A 15,093-nucleotide genomic window follows, 5' to 3' on the forward strand; every position below is an offset into this window, starting at 1 on the left:
ACAGAGACAAAATTTCTTGTCAACAATATATACTTTTAAAATTTATAAATCAATGTGATTCAGGTCTACTAGGTGCAAAGAACTCAAGTATAATGTCATTTCATAGCTTATTAAGGAGAAGTAAGGGATCCAACAAAAATACAAAGCATGTGAAATTTTGTAAATGAACCAGTATGGTGCTATAAAGATTGTTGATAGCATGAGAGGAAGTGTTGGTGTAACCTTTCCTGCCTACACAAGCACACACAGACACTCAGACACACACACACACACACACACACACACACACACACACACACACACATGTTCAGCCTATAGTACTAACAGGTGAGAACCAGACCATATAGAGATGGAATGATCTTGTTTAAAACCCTGGTAGAGCTGATCACTGGTAAAATGAAGTTATTTCTTTTTCTTTCCAATCTTGACATATATGTTTGTCCTGTTGCTGCTTTTATTTTAAAGTTAAGGGAAATCACAGGAAAAAACTTATGTGGATGTGGAAAGATTTGTATGTGATATACTAGTGTTCTAGACTATAGATCACCAATGAAAAATCTGTGTACTATGCAATAGGCTGGAAACCCAATTCCCAGCACCACTGGTATGTCTGTGTGTCAAAACTGACTAATTGAGATGCAAAGGCTAGAGTCTCTGCTTGACTTCCAAGCCCTGCTTTGAGTAGCCATAAATAGGATAATGAGTGTAAAGATACTAAATAAGCTCATAGCCACTGTGAAACAATAGACAACACAAAACAACAAGAACAACAACTACAAAACAACCAACCAAAAATATCCCAAAACAAACAAACAAGAGATGGTGATGCGCATGCCATGAAAAAGATAGCAAGTAGTAAGGAACATAGTGGGTCTCACACACTCCTGTAGATAGCTTAGGTCAAAATAACCAAGCTGTCTTCATAGGAATTATCTAAGTTAATTAGTGATTAGCTTTCACCATATTCTAAAAATGTAAGCTTAGAAACCGTGGTCTGGGTGAAATAGGAAAGAGTCATATGCAACTGGATAAAATATACCTTTGATGATCACAACAAATGTGCCACGCTAAAGATGGGCAGACTGTGTTTGCCAAGGACTTAGCCCAGTGTGCTTTCTCTTTCTACAGGGAAGATCATAGGAAGGCTTAGTTTGTAAATCTGACTGTCTTGAACCAAATGCATTAATTCTCTTTCTGGATTTTAAAGCAACGTTCTGCTCTTCTTTCTTCATTCCTTTTGATTCCCAGTCATCCTCCTTACCACTTTTGTAAGTCTGTTATAGTGAATTACCCTGTTTACATCACAAGTGATTTAGCTATGTACTTACCTAATCACCTGCTTACAGTAAGAAACCAGAATATTTATAAAAAAGAGAAAGCAACATTTATGCTTTCTCTATTGCTCACAAGGTCAAACCTTTTAATATATTAATCCGCTAGATATTTGGTAGATACCCACTGTGTGTCAGGTATAGGTTTAAGTGCTTGGGATATTTAGTTAACCAAGAGAAAAATATTCTAAAAATAGCTGCCTTTGTTATACTTCTGTTCTAGTGAAGGACAAAAAACTTAAGAAACAAACTGAAGCTATGCAACATTGTAAGGAGATCCCTTCTGTCTGAAAATGCAGTCTTATCAATGGATCAGAAGTCTGAAAGTGGAGAGAAGATTGAAATTTAATATGAATGTACACATGTATGTAATGGTATGCAGTTTATATAACTGCATGTGTGTGTATATGTATATGTGTTGTGTGTTTGAAACAAACATGTATATTTTTCACCTAAGCTTTCAAGGATTTTTCACAAAGTGTCTCCCCATCCTTGGCTTTCAGAACTTACCTTTGGTGTCTTCTGCTCCCCTCTCTGTGCCCTGGTCATTTTCTACCTCTCAAGTACTAAGCTTGCCCCCCTTTCCTTCTGCAAATGTTTTCTTCATGCTTAAAATTAAGATTGCAGACCAGTCCCCCAAGCTTCTCACACAGTGTCTCCCCACACTGGGACTCTTTTACGCATCCGTGCAATTCTCCTCACAGATTTTTTTTTTTCTAAAACCACTACCTACTATCCCGAGGCTCCAGGGAAGGATATAAGTGTTTCTTCACGAGCACAATGCCATGCTGTGCTAAGGATCACCTGTTTTTCTGTCTGTACTATGCATTTTGCTGAATGTTCAAAACTTAATAATGTGTTGTTAATACCCACATCATTGGCATCTAGCTCTAGCAATCATACAGTGTGAGATTTGTGTAGGAAAGCGTTCAAATTTTACATGCTTAAACATTTTTCTCACCCTCTGGTTTTCTCAGCATTTTTCCAAATTTTGTCTCTATATACTTCATGCTAGTAAGATGAAAGGGAGGAAACAAGAAAGGGGAAGTAGAGAAACAGAAAGAGTTGGGAGGAATATAGAAAGTACTTCATTCCATGAAACTTGGTTATAAGTATAATGTTAAAACTGCAATGGGAATTTTAGTTTTCTCCATTGAAGACTCACTGGGTATATAAATCACACTTAAGGGGAAGACTCATGCCCCCAGTAGATGGCCATCATAAAATGAACTTAATGGTATTTTGTGGGTTTGTTTTTTTGTTTGTTTGTTTTTGTTTTTTGGGTTTTTTTTTTTCCGAGACAGGGTTTCTCTGTATATCCCTGGCTGTCCTGGAACTCATTTTGTAGACCAGGCTGGTCTCGAATTCAGAAATCCACATGCTTCTGCCTCCGAGTGCTGGGATTAAAGGCATGCGCTGCCACACCTGGCTGTTTCTTGTGCTTTTTATTGTTCTTTTAACTCTTATTTATTTTAATTATTTAATTATTTAAATTATTTAGTCATTTAGTTATTTTCTTGCCTATTTTTTCTAAAGAAAGAGAACAAGAAGGTGCAGAGTTGGGTGGATGGGGCTGTGGGAAGGATTGGGAGGAGATTGGGAGGGGAAGACATTATCAGAATATATTGCATAGATTTCCAGTTAAGACAAAACAAAACTAAGAAACACAAAATTACCTCTGCAAGCATTTTTAGTTATATTTCTATTCTTTAAAAAGAAAAAAAGGGGGGGGGGTTGTTGGAGAGATGACTCAGCAGTTAAAAACACTGTTCTTTCTTCTAGAGATCCTGAGTTCAATTCCCAGCAACCACATGTTGGCTCACGATATTATCTATAAGGGGAACTGATGCCCTCTTCTGGTCTGTGGATATATATGCAGTAGAGCTCTCATATGTTAAATAAATAAAAAAAAAAATAAAAAAGAAAAGAATACATGTCTAAATCTAAGTGATCGAATAGTGTAGTGGAACATGTGGATCAACTTTTTAAAAAAGAGATTGTTAGGCCAAATACCACTAATAAGTTACTCCATCATTATTGTGATCAATGTGAACACAATACTTCAAAGACTATTATCTTGATATGCTTTTACACTAACAAGTTCATCAGATAAATATGATAAGGACCTCTACACGTTGTGGAGGGGAATTCTACACCAGACATAGGATGTTCATCTTTTGGGAAATCTTCTGGTTGTGCGAGTCTCTTATTCTTTGACAAAGCAGAAGAGTTTCTTCATTTGAATTTTTGTTGCCCCCATGAATCTATCTCTGGGCCTTTGAAGATGCTGTAGCTCATAGATGGCTGTAGGAAGAAACATTAGCATGGTGACTAATTTCATCCTTTTGGGATTTTTAGAGTGTCCCCAACTGCAGATTGTCCTCTTTGTGTTGTTTCTGGGGATCTACCTGGTGACCCTGGCTGGAAACTTGGGCCTCATTGTCTTGATCAGGATGGACTCACACCTCCACTCCCCCATGTACTTCTTCCTTAGTAATCTGTCCTTTGTTGATGTCTCATACACCTCCTCCATAGCCCCTAAGATGCTCTGCGATTTCTTTAGGGAACAGAAGTCCATCTCCTTTATAGGCTGTGCTATACAGCTTTTCTTCTTTGTTGGAATGGGAGGTACTGAGTGCTGTCTCCTGGCAGCCATGGCATATGACAGATACGCTGCTATCTCCAACCCTCTACTCTATCCATCCCTCATGTCACCCACCATCTGTGTGGGGATGGCCATCACAGTATACACAGGAGGGTTCCTCACTGGCTTGATCCAAACTAGCTCCATATTCCGACTTCATTTCTGTGGGTCGCGGGTCATTAATCATTTTTTCTGTGACGTGCCACCCCTGATGTCCTTGTCTTGTTCTAGCACTTTTTTCAGCCAAGTAGTGAACTTTCTGGTTGTGTGTGTGGTTGGTGGGGCATCAGCACTGGTTGTCTTGGTCTCCTATGGCTACATTATTGCTGCCGTCATGAGGATTCATTCAACCCGTGGACAGATGAAAGCTTTCAACACCTGTGCCTCTCATCTGACTACAGTGATCCTTTTCTATGGCTCTGGTCTCTTCTCATACCTCCATTCTAATGCTGGATACTCACAGGACAAAAATAAGGTGGTGTCCATGTTCTATGGTGCAGTGATCCCCATGTTGAACCCTATCATTTATAGCCTGAGAAATAAGGAGATCAAAGAAGCATTGAAGAAACTCAAGAAGAGGAAGAAGCAGATGTCCTGTCTCTGTGCTAGTTAAAAAAGAACAAATAGCTACTTAAGCCTTTTGTTGAATGTAAATAATAAATAATAATGTGGCTCAGATAATTGGTAGTAAGTTAAAGAAGCTATTTCAAGCAAGACCTCCTCAACAGACATATCTACTAGACAATTGTGCTTAATGGATATTTGTTTTGTTCACTCTACTGTTCTTGTTATGGACAGACCTTAGATTTAAAATTTGGTCACATGTGTTTGATGGTATTTGTCTACGATAGGCTCCCGGGTGCTGAATTCATGATACCATGTCTAAGGGACATGAGTCAAAGCCTAGTAATATGGACATGTCATTTATTGATGTCTTCATTACAATAAAACATAGTTCTTGTTAGTTCTCTTACCTCTTGGGATATATTGTCTGTCCCCTTGTCTTGTACTACCTGTCCACAGTTGGTGATAACTAGAAATATTAACTTTGGATTAGGAACCCAAGAGTCCATACAGACACAATTTCAATAATAATAACTCAGAGGCAGGAAAGTAGGGGGCACCTGTACACTATGTTTAGGAAGAATAGAGGATAAAAGTATGCAGTCATAAAGTTCACAGAGGCCAGATACAAGGAGCCAAGTCCACAGACCTTTATATCTGAGGAGAAAGAGAGGATAGAGCATATGAGAGGTCCTACACTCGGGATTCCAACTCTCAGAACAGGGGTTACATGTAACCAAGATAGTAATCAATGTGACCCAATGCAAAATTGCAAACTTACTTAAACATTATAAAACAATTTTGGGAAAAAATTTAAAACTCAATTGTGTTCTCAGTCATGAATTTTGTAGATGATGCCATGTTACAATATCAAAGTTTGGATGCAACTGGAAATAGAATGGCATGAGGTCCAGGCCTGAAATCTCCTCAGGACTATGCATGAGAAGCTGGAAGAGAAAAACTTCCGTGAGACACTCTGATTTTGTATCTGTTCATGAGATAAGGTTTCACTCTTGACTGTATATGGCTCCTAGTATATGTTCTGTCTGCAGTCTCCCTGAACCTTGATGTCAGGCTTTCCTACTGTTAGCCTTGCCTCAATTTCCATGCATGCTCTAAGAAGTGTCACCACTCCCGTGGTGTCCTCATTCCAGAGCATGATCTGAAAAGATGATATTTACATCAGAGAGTTTGCAGGAGAATGGAAAATGTCACTAAAATTATCTTTAACTGTATATTTCAAGATAATTCCAGAGTAAATGGCAGATGAAGTCTTGCTTCTTTAACGATTGTGTATATAAACCATGGTGAGTTACAACATCCAACTGTGACTATTGTCCTGGTTATCAATATTCTGACTTACTACTCTTGCATTTCACAGTGTTCACATTTGATAATTTCTAAGACTAGCTGAATTATTGGCAATTTCTATGGGAAGAGATGATTTAGTCAGGATAGTTTCCTGTCAAACCTTTCTTGACCCTAGAGTCCTACATACCAGGCAATCACTACAGAAATATGTCCTTAGATTAAATACTATAGGATCACCTATCACCATCTGACACTATATGTTTTTCCTGGCTGTCTTTTCCTGAACTGTTAGCTTCCGAACCTAAGCACTTCTTTATTCTTCTTCCAAAGCATTGGGCAGATCCTCCCACAAACTATGTGCTTAATGTGGCTGTTTAATAAAGGAATAAATCTAAGTTTATCTGGTAGGTAATTTAGAGATGTAAACCAAAGGAAGGGGACAAATGCTTACTGGTAGCTTATGATGTACCAGCATTATGTACAGATTTTATAAACGTTTCAGTTCTACAACATACACACAAATTCCTTTGTCAAAAATTCAGGATTGGCTAGATGGCTCAGGTGTTATCAGTGCTTACTGCTCTTGCAGAGAATCCAAGTCGAGAGTATCATGGAGGTTGTTAGATAGGAAGGGGAGAGGAAAAGATTGATAAAGGAAGTTAAATAATAAGTCACGCAGAAAGAAGTACTACTTCTTTACAGCATGTGCGAGTTATTCTTTTATTAAAAGCCCTCAACACAAAGCAATGATACATTGTGAAAGGACAAAATGTTAATACCCTGTTTTATGTATATGCATCAAATTAACATAAAGTATCTCATAAAATCCATAGTTACTATGTGCCAATTAAAACATGAAGACAACGAAATAACAAGAATTCAGAACAAATCAGTGGCTATTTGGTTGTAGTAATCGCTGAGCAATATTACAATATACAACATAGTGTCCTAGCCTTGACTTTCAACATTCTTTCCCAGAGTTTCAGGTGCCTATCACCTCCCTGAGCAGACCTTTGCAAAGTTAAATCACAGATGTTGGTACCATCATTGAACAGTGTTTCATGGATACTCTCACAGATGATGGTCACACCTTTGGAAAGTCTGATCGTGGATGCTATGCAGGAATCTGCTTGTGAATGTTGGCCCCAACTCAGGTTATCCTCCTTTGAGGTGATGTTAGAAGACCTTCACAGGCCTAAGTCACACCTTGATGTTGGTCATGCCACTCGGTTGTGCTTCAGGGGTTCTGAACACTGTTCTTGCTCTGTGATCCCTTGCAAGGGCTCGCAGATTTGGGTCTTGTCTTTGCCATCAGCTTGTAAATGCTGACCTTGCTGCTAGGCAGCTGCCTGGTACTTGATATGCTGGCCTTAGAGTCTGAATCTGTTACCCTGCAGACCCAAGTTTCCTCCTCACTGAACACAGTCACAGATGCAGTTCTAATGGAAAGTTCCTTCCTGTGGTCTAGATTAATTCTACTGGCTACCTTTTTATCTTATAACTCTGGCAAAAAACTTGTTCTGGGTTTCCCAAGTATGGTTTACAGGTAGTCTGAGGCTAGCAAGCTATGACTCAGCATTTATCTTTTTAAAATGGTGTCTTGCCCCATGGTAGAGGACTGAGTAGAGAGGGATTCAGAATCTTTTCTACTGTTGATTGCAACCTCTCTTTCTGTTCTTTTCTCTTTAAAATGCCTGTTAATAGAGAATGTGCCCAATCCCCTCTGCACTCTGTCTTAGGCCATAGCTCTGGTTACACTGTTAGGAGGAGAGGAGAGCTAGCTCTCTAGACCAGGCAAATCCATCCAGGATGGACTGGGCTCTTCATATTCTGTTTCGTAAGTTTTTTTTTCTTTTTCTTTTTAACTTTGCTTTGCTATTAAACTTAAGATTCCTGCCCATTACCTTTTCTTGACAGCTGCCACCCAACGTTCCCAAGTATATTTACTAGAGGTGCTGGCGTGACATCTGCCATCTTCTGGAAGTTAGTCTAGTTTTTTTTTTTTTTTAATTTATTTAGTAAACTTTTTTCTTTCATTTCTAACTAGTCATTATTTTTTTTTAAATTATTTATTGCTTAATACAGCATTCTGTCTGCATGTGTGCCTGCAGGCCAGAAGAAGTCACCAGATCTCATTACAAATGGTTGTGAGCCACCATGTGGTTGCTGGGGATTGAACTCAAGACCTCTTGAAGAGCAGTCAGTGCTCTTAACTTCTAAGCCATCTCTCCAGCCCTCTAGTTTTTGATATGATTACACAGAATCACTTCCTATTGGCTTTCTTTTTCTACCCTCCATAACAAAAGGAATTGCAAGCCCACTGGGTTCTTCTTTTAGGAGAGAGAGTCTTGATGGGAGAACTCTCCCTTCGAGGAAGGAGTAGAGCTGGAAGTCCAAGAACACGAAGTTAGGACTCAGCTATTGAGAAGAGAAAATATCACTGTCTCACTGTCACATCATCCATATTGTAGATTGGAGTTTAATCCACGGATTGCAGGAGTCCTACCTAGCTCCCTGCTTTGTGTGCTAGATTCCAGATGGGCCTCTTAAATTCCTGCAGACCACATAAAATCGGGTTGGATGATCCTGGCCCTTGTAACCATCCTGGATGGATGATTAAATACAGGGATTGGAAGCATCTGATCTTGTTCAAAGCCTGTACAGGATAAATGTTACACGTGAGTCAGAAGCTTGTATGTACTTAACCAGATATGGCTTCCGGCTTGTTAAAGGAAGTGAAAGTGCCCTTTAGCATCCAAGATTCACACCTTTTGGGGGGAAGGATTGCTTCTCTGTGCTTGACGCCAGAGTTGGGTTAGTGTGTAACCCTAGGCATTTACTCACCCTGAATGATCAGCCTGAAAGCATAGGTGCTTGGACACGTAACTCAGTGCAAGAGACCAGAGGAAATGGTTAGTGGAAGAGGAAAAATAGGAACGTGCCTGTTAAGAGTCAACTTACCATCCTGGAGCACAGCACTTTTGGTCACTATGTTTTTGATAAATTAAAATTGAGATAATAGAGTGACTTCTGTCTTCTATTTCTATCTTAAAAACAACAACAACAACAACAACAACAACAACAACAACAACAGAAGCTCTGTAAATGGAATGCTTAGGACAAGACAGACAGGTGTCTCAGCACACTGCTAACAGAATTATCTTCATTCCTTATCTCATCCCCAGATAACATCATCTCCACACCAGGACATGAGGAATTAGTAGCAATGAGACATCATAAAATGTGTGTGTGAGTGCTACTCCACTTCCTTTCTTCTGTAAGGACCACCTTCAACCTTAGTAAGCCAATGAGAAATCTAAGTTGTCCATGAGATAGAAATACCTTGGGTCTAGTGAAGATAAAAGCGTGTCAAGAAGGGCAGATGTTGCTACGTACGGCCTCTACATTTTCAGCAAAAGAATCTGGCACTGGAGACTGACAAGAGAACAGAACAGTGAGCCAAGATTGGAACAAGCCTGAGAGAGTGAAGAAAACACTACAACAGGCTATTTAGGTAGAGAAAAGATGAGCTGTGGGATTTGATTTGTCTGAGAACTCATCATTGTTGCAGGGTAAACAGCTGGGGTGAAGAAAACAGGGGAATGACTTGTGTAGAGTATATGGTCAGGAATCCGGTACACTATAATTTATTGCTTGTCCTAGTGGTCTTAAATACTCCAACCAACTCTCATTTGCCTATTTTGCAGTTAGTATAGGCTGAAGAGCAATTTATGGTTTTAGAGAACTGTTGAAATTTCTATTTAAGAAACTACTCTCTTTCCCATCTTTCTGTTTTCCCCAGGCTCTCTGGTGGATGTTCAGGACTGGTGTGTGTCTGAGACTACCTGCACGATGAACAGCTTCATTGTCATGGTCCTTATCTTGACCACAGTGGCATATGCTGAAGAGGAGAAGGCACTTGAAGACATCCATGAGTATGGTTTCCAAAAGTGCCAGAATGCTCTGCATCTACCTGTTTTGGAAGTGCTACCTGGAGGAGGCTGGGATAATCTGAGGAATATGGACATGGGGCAAGTGGTAGACTTGACATACACCAACTGTAAGACCACAGAAGACGGACAGTACATCATCCCCGATGAAGTATTTACTATTCCTCAGAAAGAGAGCAACCTGGAGATGAGCTCAGAAATCCTGGAATCCTGGGAGAATTACCGAAGCACCACTTCCTTTTCCATCAACATGAATCTCGATTATCGTCCCAGAGTCAACGGCAAGTTCTCTACTGAGTTCCAAAGGATAAAGACCAGTCAAGTGAGAGACCAGGCTGTAACCACACGAGCGCAGGTAAGAAATCTGGTCTACACAGTGAAAACCAACCCAAATGCAGAACTCAGCTTGGGGTTTAAGAAGGAGCTCATGGAAATCTGTGACCGTCTAGAGAAAAACCAGACGAAGATGGCCACCTACCTGGCAGAACTCTTGGTCCTCAACTACGGCACACACCTAATCACTAGTGTGGATGCTGGGGCTGCACTGGTTCAGGAGGATCATGTAAAGTCCTCCTACCTTAAGAACAATAAGGGAAACCGTGCTGCTGTGGCTGCATCTGCTGGATTTACCTTTGCAAAGGTTGTGAACTTCAAATTAGAGGCAGGCTTTGAATATCAAAATAACTTGGCCACAGGCTATCTTCAAAACAGAACCAATTCTAGGGTTCAGAGTATTGGAGGAATTCCCTTCTACCCAGGGATGACCATCGAAACCTGGCAGAAGGGCATCATTAACCACCTGGTGGCAGTGGATCGTGCTGGCTTGCCTCTGCATTTCTTTATCAAGCCTGAAAAGCTTCCTGGTTTTCCACGCCACTTGGTGGAGCAGCTGGCAAACACAGTGGAAACTGCTGCGAAAAGCTATTACAACTTTAACACATACCCAGGCTGCACAAATATCAATTCCCCCAACTTCGATTTTCAAGCCAATACAGATGATGGCTCTTGTGATGGTAAAGTAGTCAACTCTCCCTTTGGAGGGGTTTATCAGTTGTGTCATCAATTATCAGGGCAAGGTAATGTTGACATGTGCCTAGATTCCCATCAGAAGAACCCACTTACTGGTGATTTCTCTTGTCCCTCTGACTACACCCCTGTCCATCTGCTGTCTCGTACCCACGAGAGGGGTTATACTGAACTAGAATGTAGAGATAAATGTACCCTCAAGATATTCTGTAGTACAAAGTGTGAAGATGTGTTCCGAGTGGCCAAGGCTGAAGTTAGTGCTTATTGGTGTGCGGCCAGTAGCCAAGTACCAGAGAACTCGGGAATTCTCTTTGGAGGAGTTTTCACTGACAAGAGCATCAACCCTATGACAAATTCACCATCGTGCCCAACCAGTTACTTTCCCCTGAAGCTGTTTGAGAACCTCAAGGTATGTGTTTCTCTGGATCATGAGTTGGGGCCCAAGTCTTCAGTCCCCTTTGGTGGGTTTTTTAGTTGCGCAAAAGGGAACCCCTTGTATGGTTCTTTCACATCTGGAGACTCAGAGAAATCATTTCTGCCAAAGTGTCCTGGGGGCTTCAGCCAACAGCTAGCTGTGATTATTGATGGATGCCAAGTGTCATACTGTGTCAAGGCTGGAATCTTTACAAAAGCATCTCTGGCCCCTGCTAGGCTCCCACCTTACACTCAGCGACCTATGAGTCAGCTTTCCACTGACCCAGTTGAGATGACAGGTGAGAATGCCAAATCCTGGGTTAAGGACCCCTATACCCTGCAATGGAACCTAGAGGAGTCATCAAGAAGCGGTAGACTATCAGGAGGATCAACTGCTGCAATCACAATTGTGGTTATCCTAGCATTAGGAATTTTAACTGCCATGGCCATCTATGGCACCCAGAGGTTTAAGAAGAATAAATCAAATGGACTTCCCAGAGGACAGGCATTGCTTCCTTTTCCAAGAGTTAGAGTCACTCCTGATGGAGTGCAGGATCCAAACCCAGCTTAATTCTTCCTTAAAGAAACAGTTCCTCTCATCTCCAGGCACAGGTTCAAGCTCCTCTTTCAGTCCTTTCTCCTCTACCTCTGCCTTCCTAAGAACTAAGGCAGAAGTCGCAACAGAAAGAAGGTTTTTGTTATAACTCTGTGGTTATGTTTATGTCTACACATTGGGAATTAAAGAATCTGTGCAAATAAGGCAGGGGAAGGAAGATTTGCAACCCAGTCAGCAAAAACAAGCCCATGTTCTCAGCCATAGGAGGAATGCTCATTTCCAAACAAGCCACTGGTGTCTTCACCTGAATCTCTGCATGGAAGAACAACTGGGGTGGAGAGCAACAAGAACTTTGGGGTGAAGCTGCTCTTAGTGTGAAGTTGGCAAAGGTTTTCCAATTTGTGAGCAGAAACACTTTGCCTTCCCTATATTTTGTTTTGGATTTTAGCCTCTAAAGACAATTTGAACTCTGAAAACATGCAGATGGTCCAGTTTAGTCAGTGTTGTGGAGACTCCAAAGCTCTGTACGGATGACTGCATCATCTCCCTGGGTGCCTGAAGGCTGCAGAGTTCAGATCAAGTCCACTTTCTGTCTGCCGCACAGTTAGAACTTACCTTGCTCAACCCACTTTTAGACCAATTTTAACTTATGAACTTCTCATGTAATGTCAAAGGCAAAAGGGTGGTGGGGAACTGGAAATAAATCAAGAAATGTAAAAACTGAAGTGGACTCTGATGTTTTAGGAACTTGCTGGTTTCTTCTAGCCAACCAATGTCTATCTTTGAGCCCATCACAGGGTGGACAGGGAAAGGGACTGTTGTTTAGATAGATCAGTTATTATGGTTTAGTTTTCCATGTTACCAAAAGTATAACCCTTTCTCTTTCTGCAACTAGCACTCACCCTTAATGTCTTCCCATCAGAAGTGTGAATATAGATACAAAGTCACATGAATAGATACACCCCTATTAAAGCAAGATGTATTTATTTTCCTAGAAGTGAAAGATGTCAAAATTAATATAATCCCACATTTAACTATTATTGTCTCCCGAAATGTCCTGTCCATTTAGGTTTTGCTTGTTTTCACTGCTAGAAAGAGGGCTGATGTGATAAAAAGTTGCATCATTGAGTGAGCTGGAACAGTCACCCCGACCACCTGTGACATGCTTTTCAGATCCAGAATGGCTCCCATGGGGAGCCCAGCAGGCTGCATGACTGACACCCGGCAATAGCTGGGCTTTGCTCAATTTTTATATCTAAGAATTTAATTCTTTACAACATGAAAATTCCTCTACAGCTGCTTTAGAAATTATGTATCTATTTACCATAGCCCGTCATCAGTGAGCTATCTTCTATGAAAAATGATGTGTTCTCTCCTTTATGTTAACAATCAAGGGCTTGTGCACACAGTAGGACCTCCTAAAGAGCTCCATGTGTCTCAGCCTCTGGGATTGGGGAAAAAATTACTCATTTGTTTCCAACTGAGATGTGGAGAGGAGTGAATAGCTGAGTTGGAAGTGTGCCCTACTGACTATCCACCCAAGGGGTTGATTGTATATGCTCTTCACAAAACCTGCCCTTTTCAGTATTAAAATGTTCAGTATTAAGACATTTTTCTCTGTGGTCTGTGGGTTCTGAGTGAATTTTGTATGTTCAGCCAAGCTATTGACTTTTTCTAAAGTACTAATTTTCCTTTGTAAATTCTTTAAGGATTATTGAGTCTGCCAAGCATAGCACAGCAGGAGGCCCCTAGACCTTTAAGGAACAAATGTCCCAATGAGACAAAAGTATTTCACTAACTTATATTCCTAAAAATGCATAAACATTTATTAAAATGTGTTTACTATAACATTCTGTCTGAGTGGTCATCTGTATGAAATCAGAATTTGAGGACTTCTGGTTCACACTCAAGCTCCCTCACAGAAGTCAGATCGAGATCCCTGACTGAGGCTCCTGGGCTCTGCTGTGTTCTGAATGCCTATGGTTGGTGTCTGTGGCTAGATGAGGCCTGGCTTATGAGAAAGCCACTTTCTTTAGGATAAGAGATTAAGAGTTTGGTGGTAATGGAACCTTTTCACTTCTTTCTTATTCTTGCCTCCTCATCTATGTTAAAGTGATTAATATTAAACATTTCCTTGAAGGGGGAAAAATTGTCTGCAAATGAGTTAAGCAGATACTACATTGTAGTCACAAGCAAAGCCCCTTTCAAGAAGTTAACCTTCAGGCTGAGAGATGGCTCAGCAATTGAAAGCCCTTGCTGCCCTCTGGGGTTGTGTTTGTAACACCCATACAACAGCTCACAACCCTCTGTAACTCCAGTTCCAGGGGATCTAATGTAGGCGAAACATGCACAAAAATAAAATCAAGATAACTAAATATTAAGAAGAAAGAAGTTAATATTCATGGTTTTCAAGATAACTATTCTCTCACAAGTTCACACATGCTATGTGGTCTGTCTCTTTAGGAGAAACCTAGGGGTCAAACTAGGTCAAATATGTGGGTAGAACAGATGTGGGAATTTTTAGAAAATAAAAAAAAGGCAATTTCTCTTTATTTAGTTAGTTGGATTGAGGTTGTCCACAGATAGTGGAAATAACCCGTATGCTTCTGAGACAGGTACCAAAGCACTTCTACAAAAGGACCTTAGGAGTAACAACTGTTAATTTGTACTTTATTGTTCTGCACATACACTGCATGATCACCAGGGGGCGATTTCCTCCCACAGAACAACACCAACAAGTTCTAATCACAGCAGCCACAGACACAGCCCTGACATCTGGTCATTCACCAGCCAAGAGCCATTTCCCCCAGAAGCCCTCATGCAGATGCTGCTAGCAACAGCTAAGCACAGGGGGCAGTAATTGTTTCCTATGCTGGGGGGATCTGTTCTCCATGCTTTACGCTATTGTATATCAGTCTCCTCCAAGATAAAAACATTCCATCTTGGAGGGACACTTCTTAAGACATAGACTGTTCTAAGGGGAAATTAAACATTCCATCATTTAGGTCATACTCCATGGCTGCAGAAAGTCAGGGCAGGAACTGAAGGCAAGAATCTGGAGGTAAGAAGTGAATCAGAGGCCTTGGAAGAACTTAGTGGTACAGTGCCTATGGCTTGCTCAGCCTGCTTTCTTATATAACCCAGGACTAAAAGTCCAGGGATGGTACCACATCAATGTGAACCCTCTCACAATAATCATTGATCAAGTAAGCAACCTTCAGGCTTGTCCACAGGTCAATCTGTTGGGTTCAGTTTGTTTTTGTTTTGGTTTTTTTTTTTTTTTTTTTTTTTTTTTTT

The 15,093-nt window shown here is 40.7% G+C and overlaps 2 protein-coding genes across 2 annotated transcripts; both read left to right on the plus strand.

The window, feature by feature from the left end:
* The first annotated feature begins 3,576 nt into the window (after positions 1-3,576).
* LOC110337464 (olfactory receptor 5A1-like) lies at positions 3,577-4,654 on the plus strand. Its single transcript, XM_021220396.1, has one exon. It carries the CDS (start codon positions 3,632-3,634, stop codon positions 4,586-4,588), a length of 957 nt encoding a protein of 318 aa, XP_021076055.1. The 5' UTR covers positions 3,577-3,631; the 3' UTR covers positions 4,589-4,654.
* Positions 4,655-9,216: 4,562 nt separating this feature from the next.
* Positions 9,217-12,521, plus strand: LOC110336120 (macrophage-expressed gene 1 protein-like). Its single transcript, XM_021218548.1, has 2 exons — positions 9,217-9,364; positions 9,653-12,521. The coding sequence occupies exon 2, from the start codon at positions 9,703-9,705 to the stop codon at positions 11,809-11,811; it is 2,109 nt and encodes a 702-aa protein (XP_021074207.1). The 5' UTR covers positions 9,217-9,364; positions 9,653-9,702; the 3' UTR covers positions 11,812-12,521.
* Positions 12,522-15,093: the final 2,572 nt, after the last annotated feature.

This window comes from Mus pahari, chromosome 1 (genome assembly GCF_900095145.1).
Source record: "Mus pahari chromosome 1, PAHARI_EIJ_v1.1, whole genome shotgun sequence".
Lineage (NCBI taxonomy): Eukaryota > Metazoa > Chordata > Mammalia > Rodentia > Muridae > Mus > Mus pahari.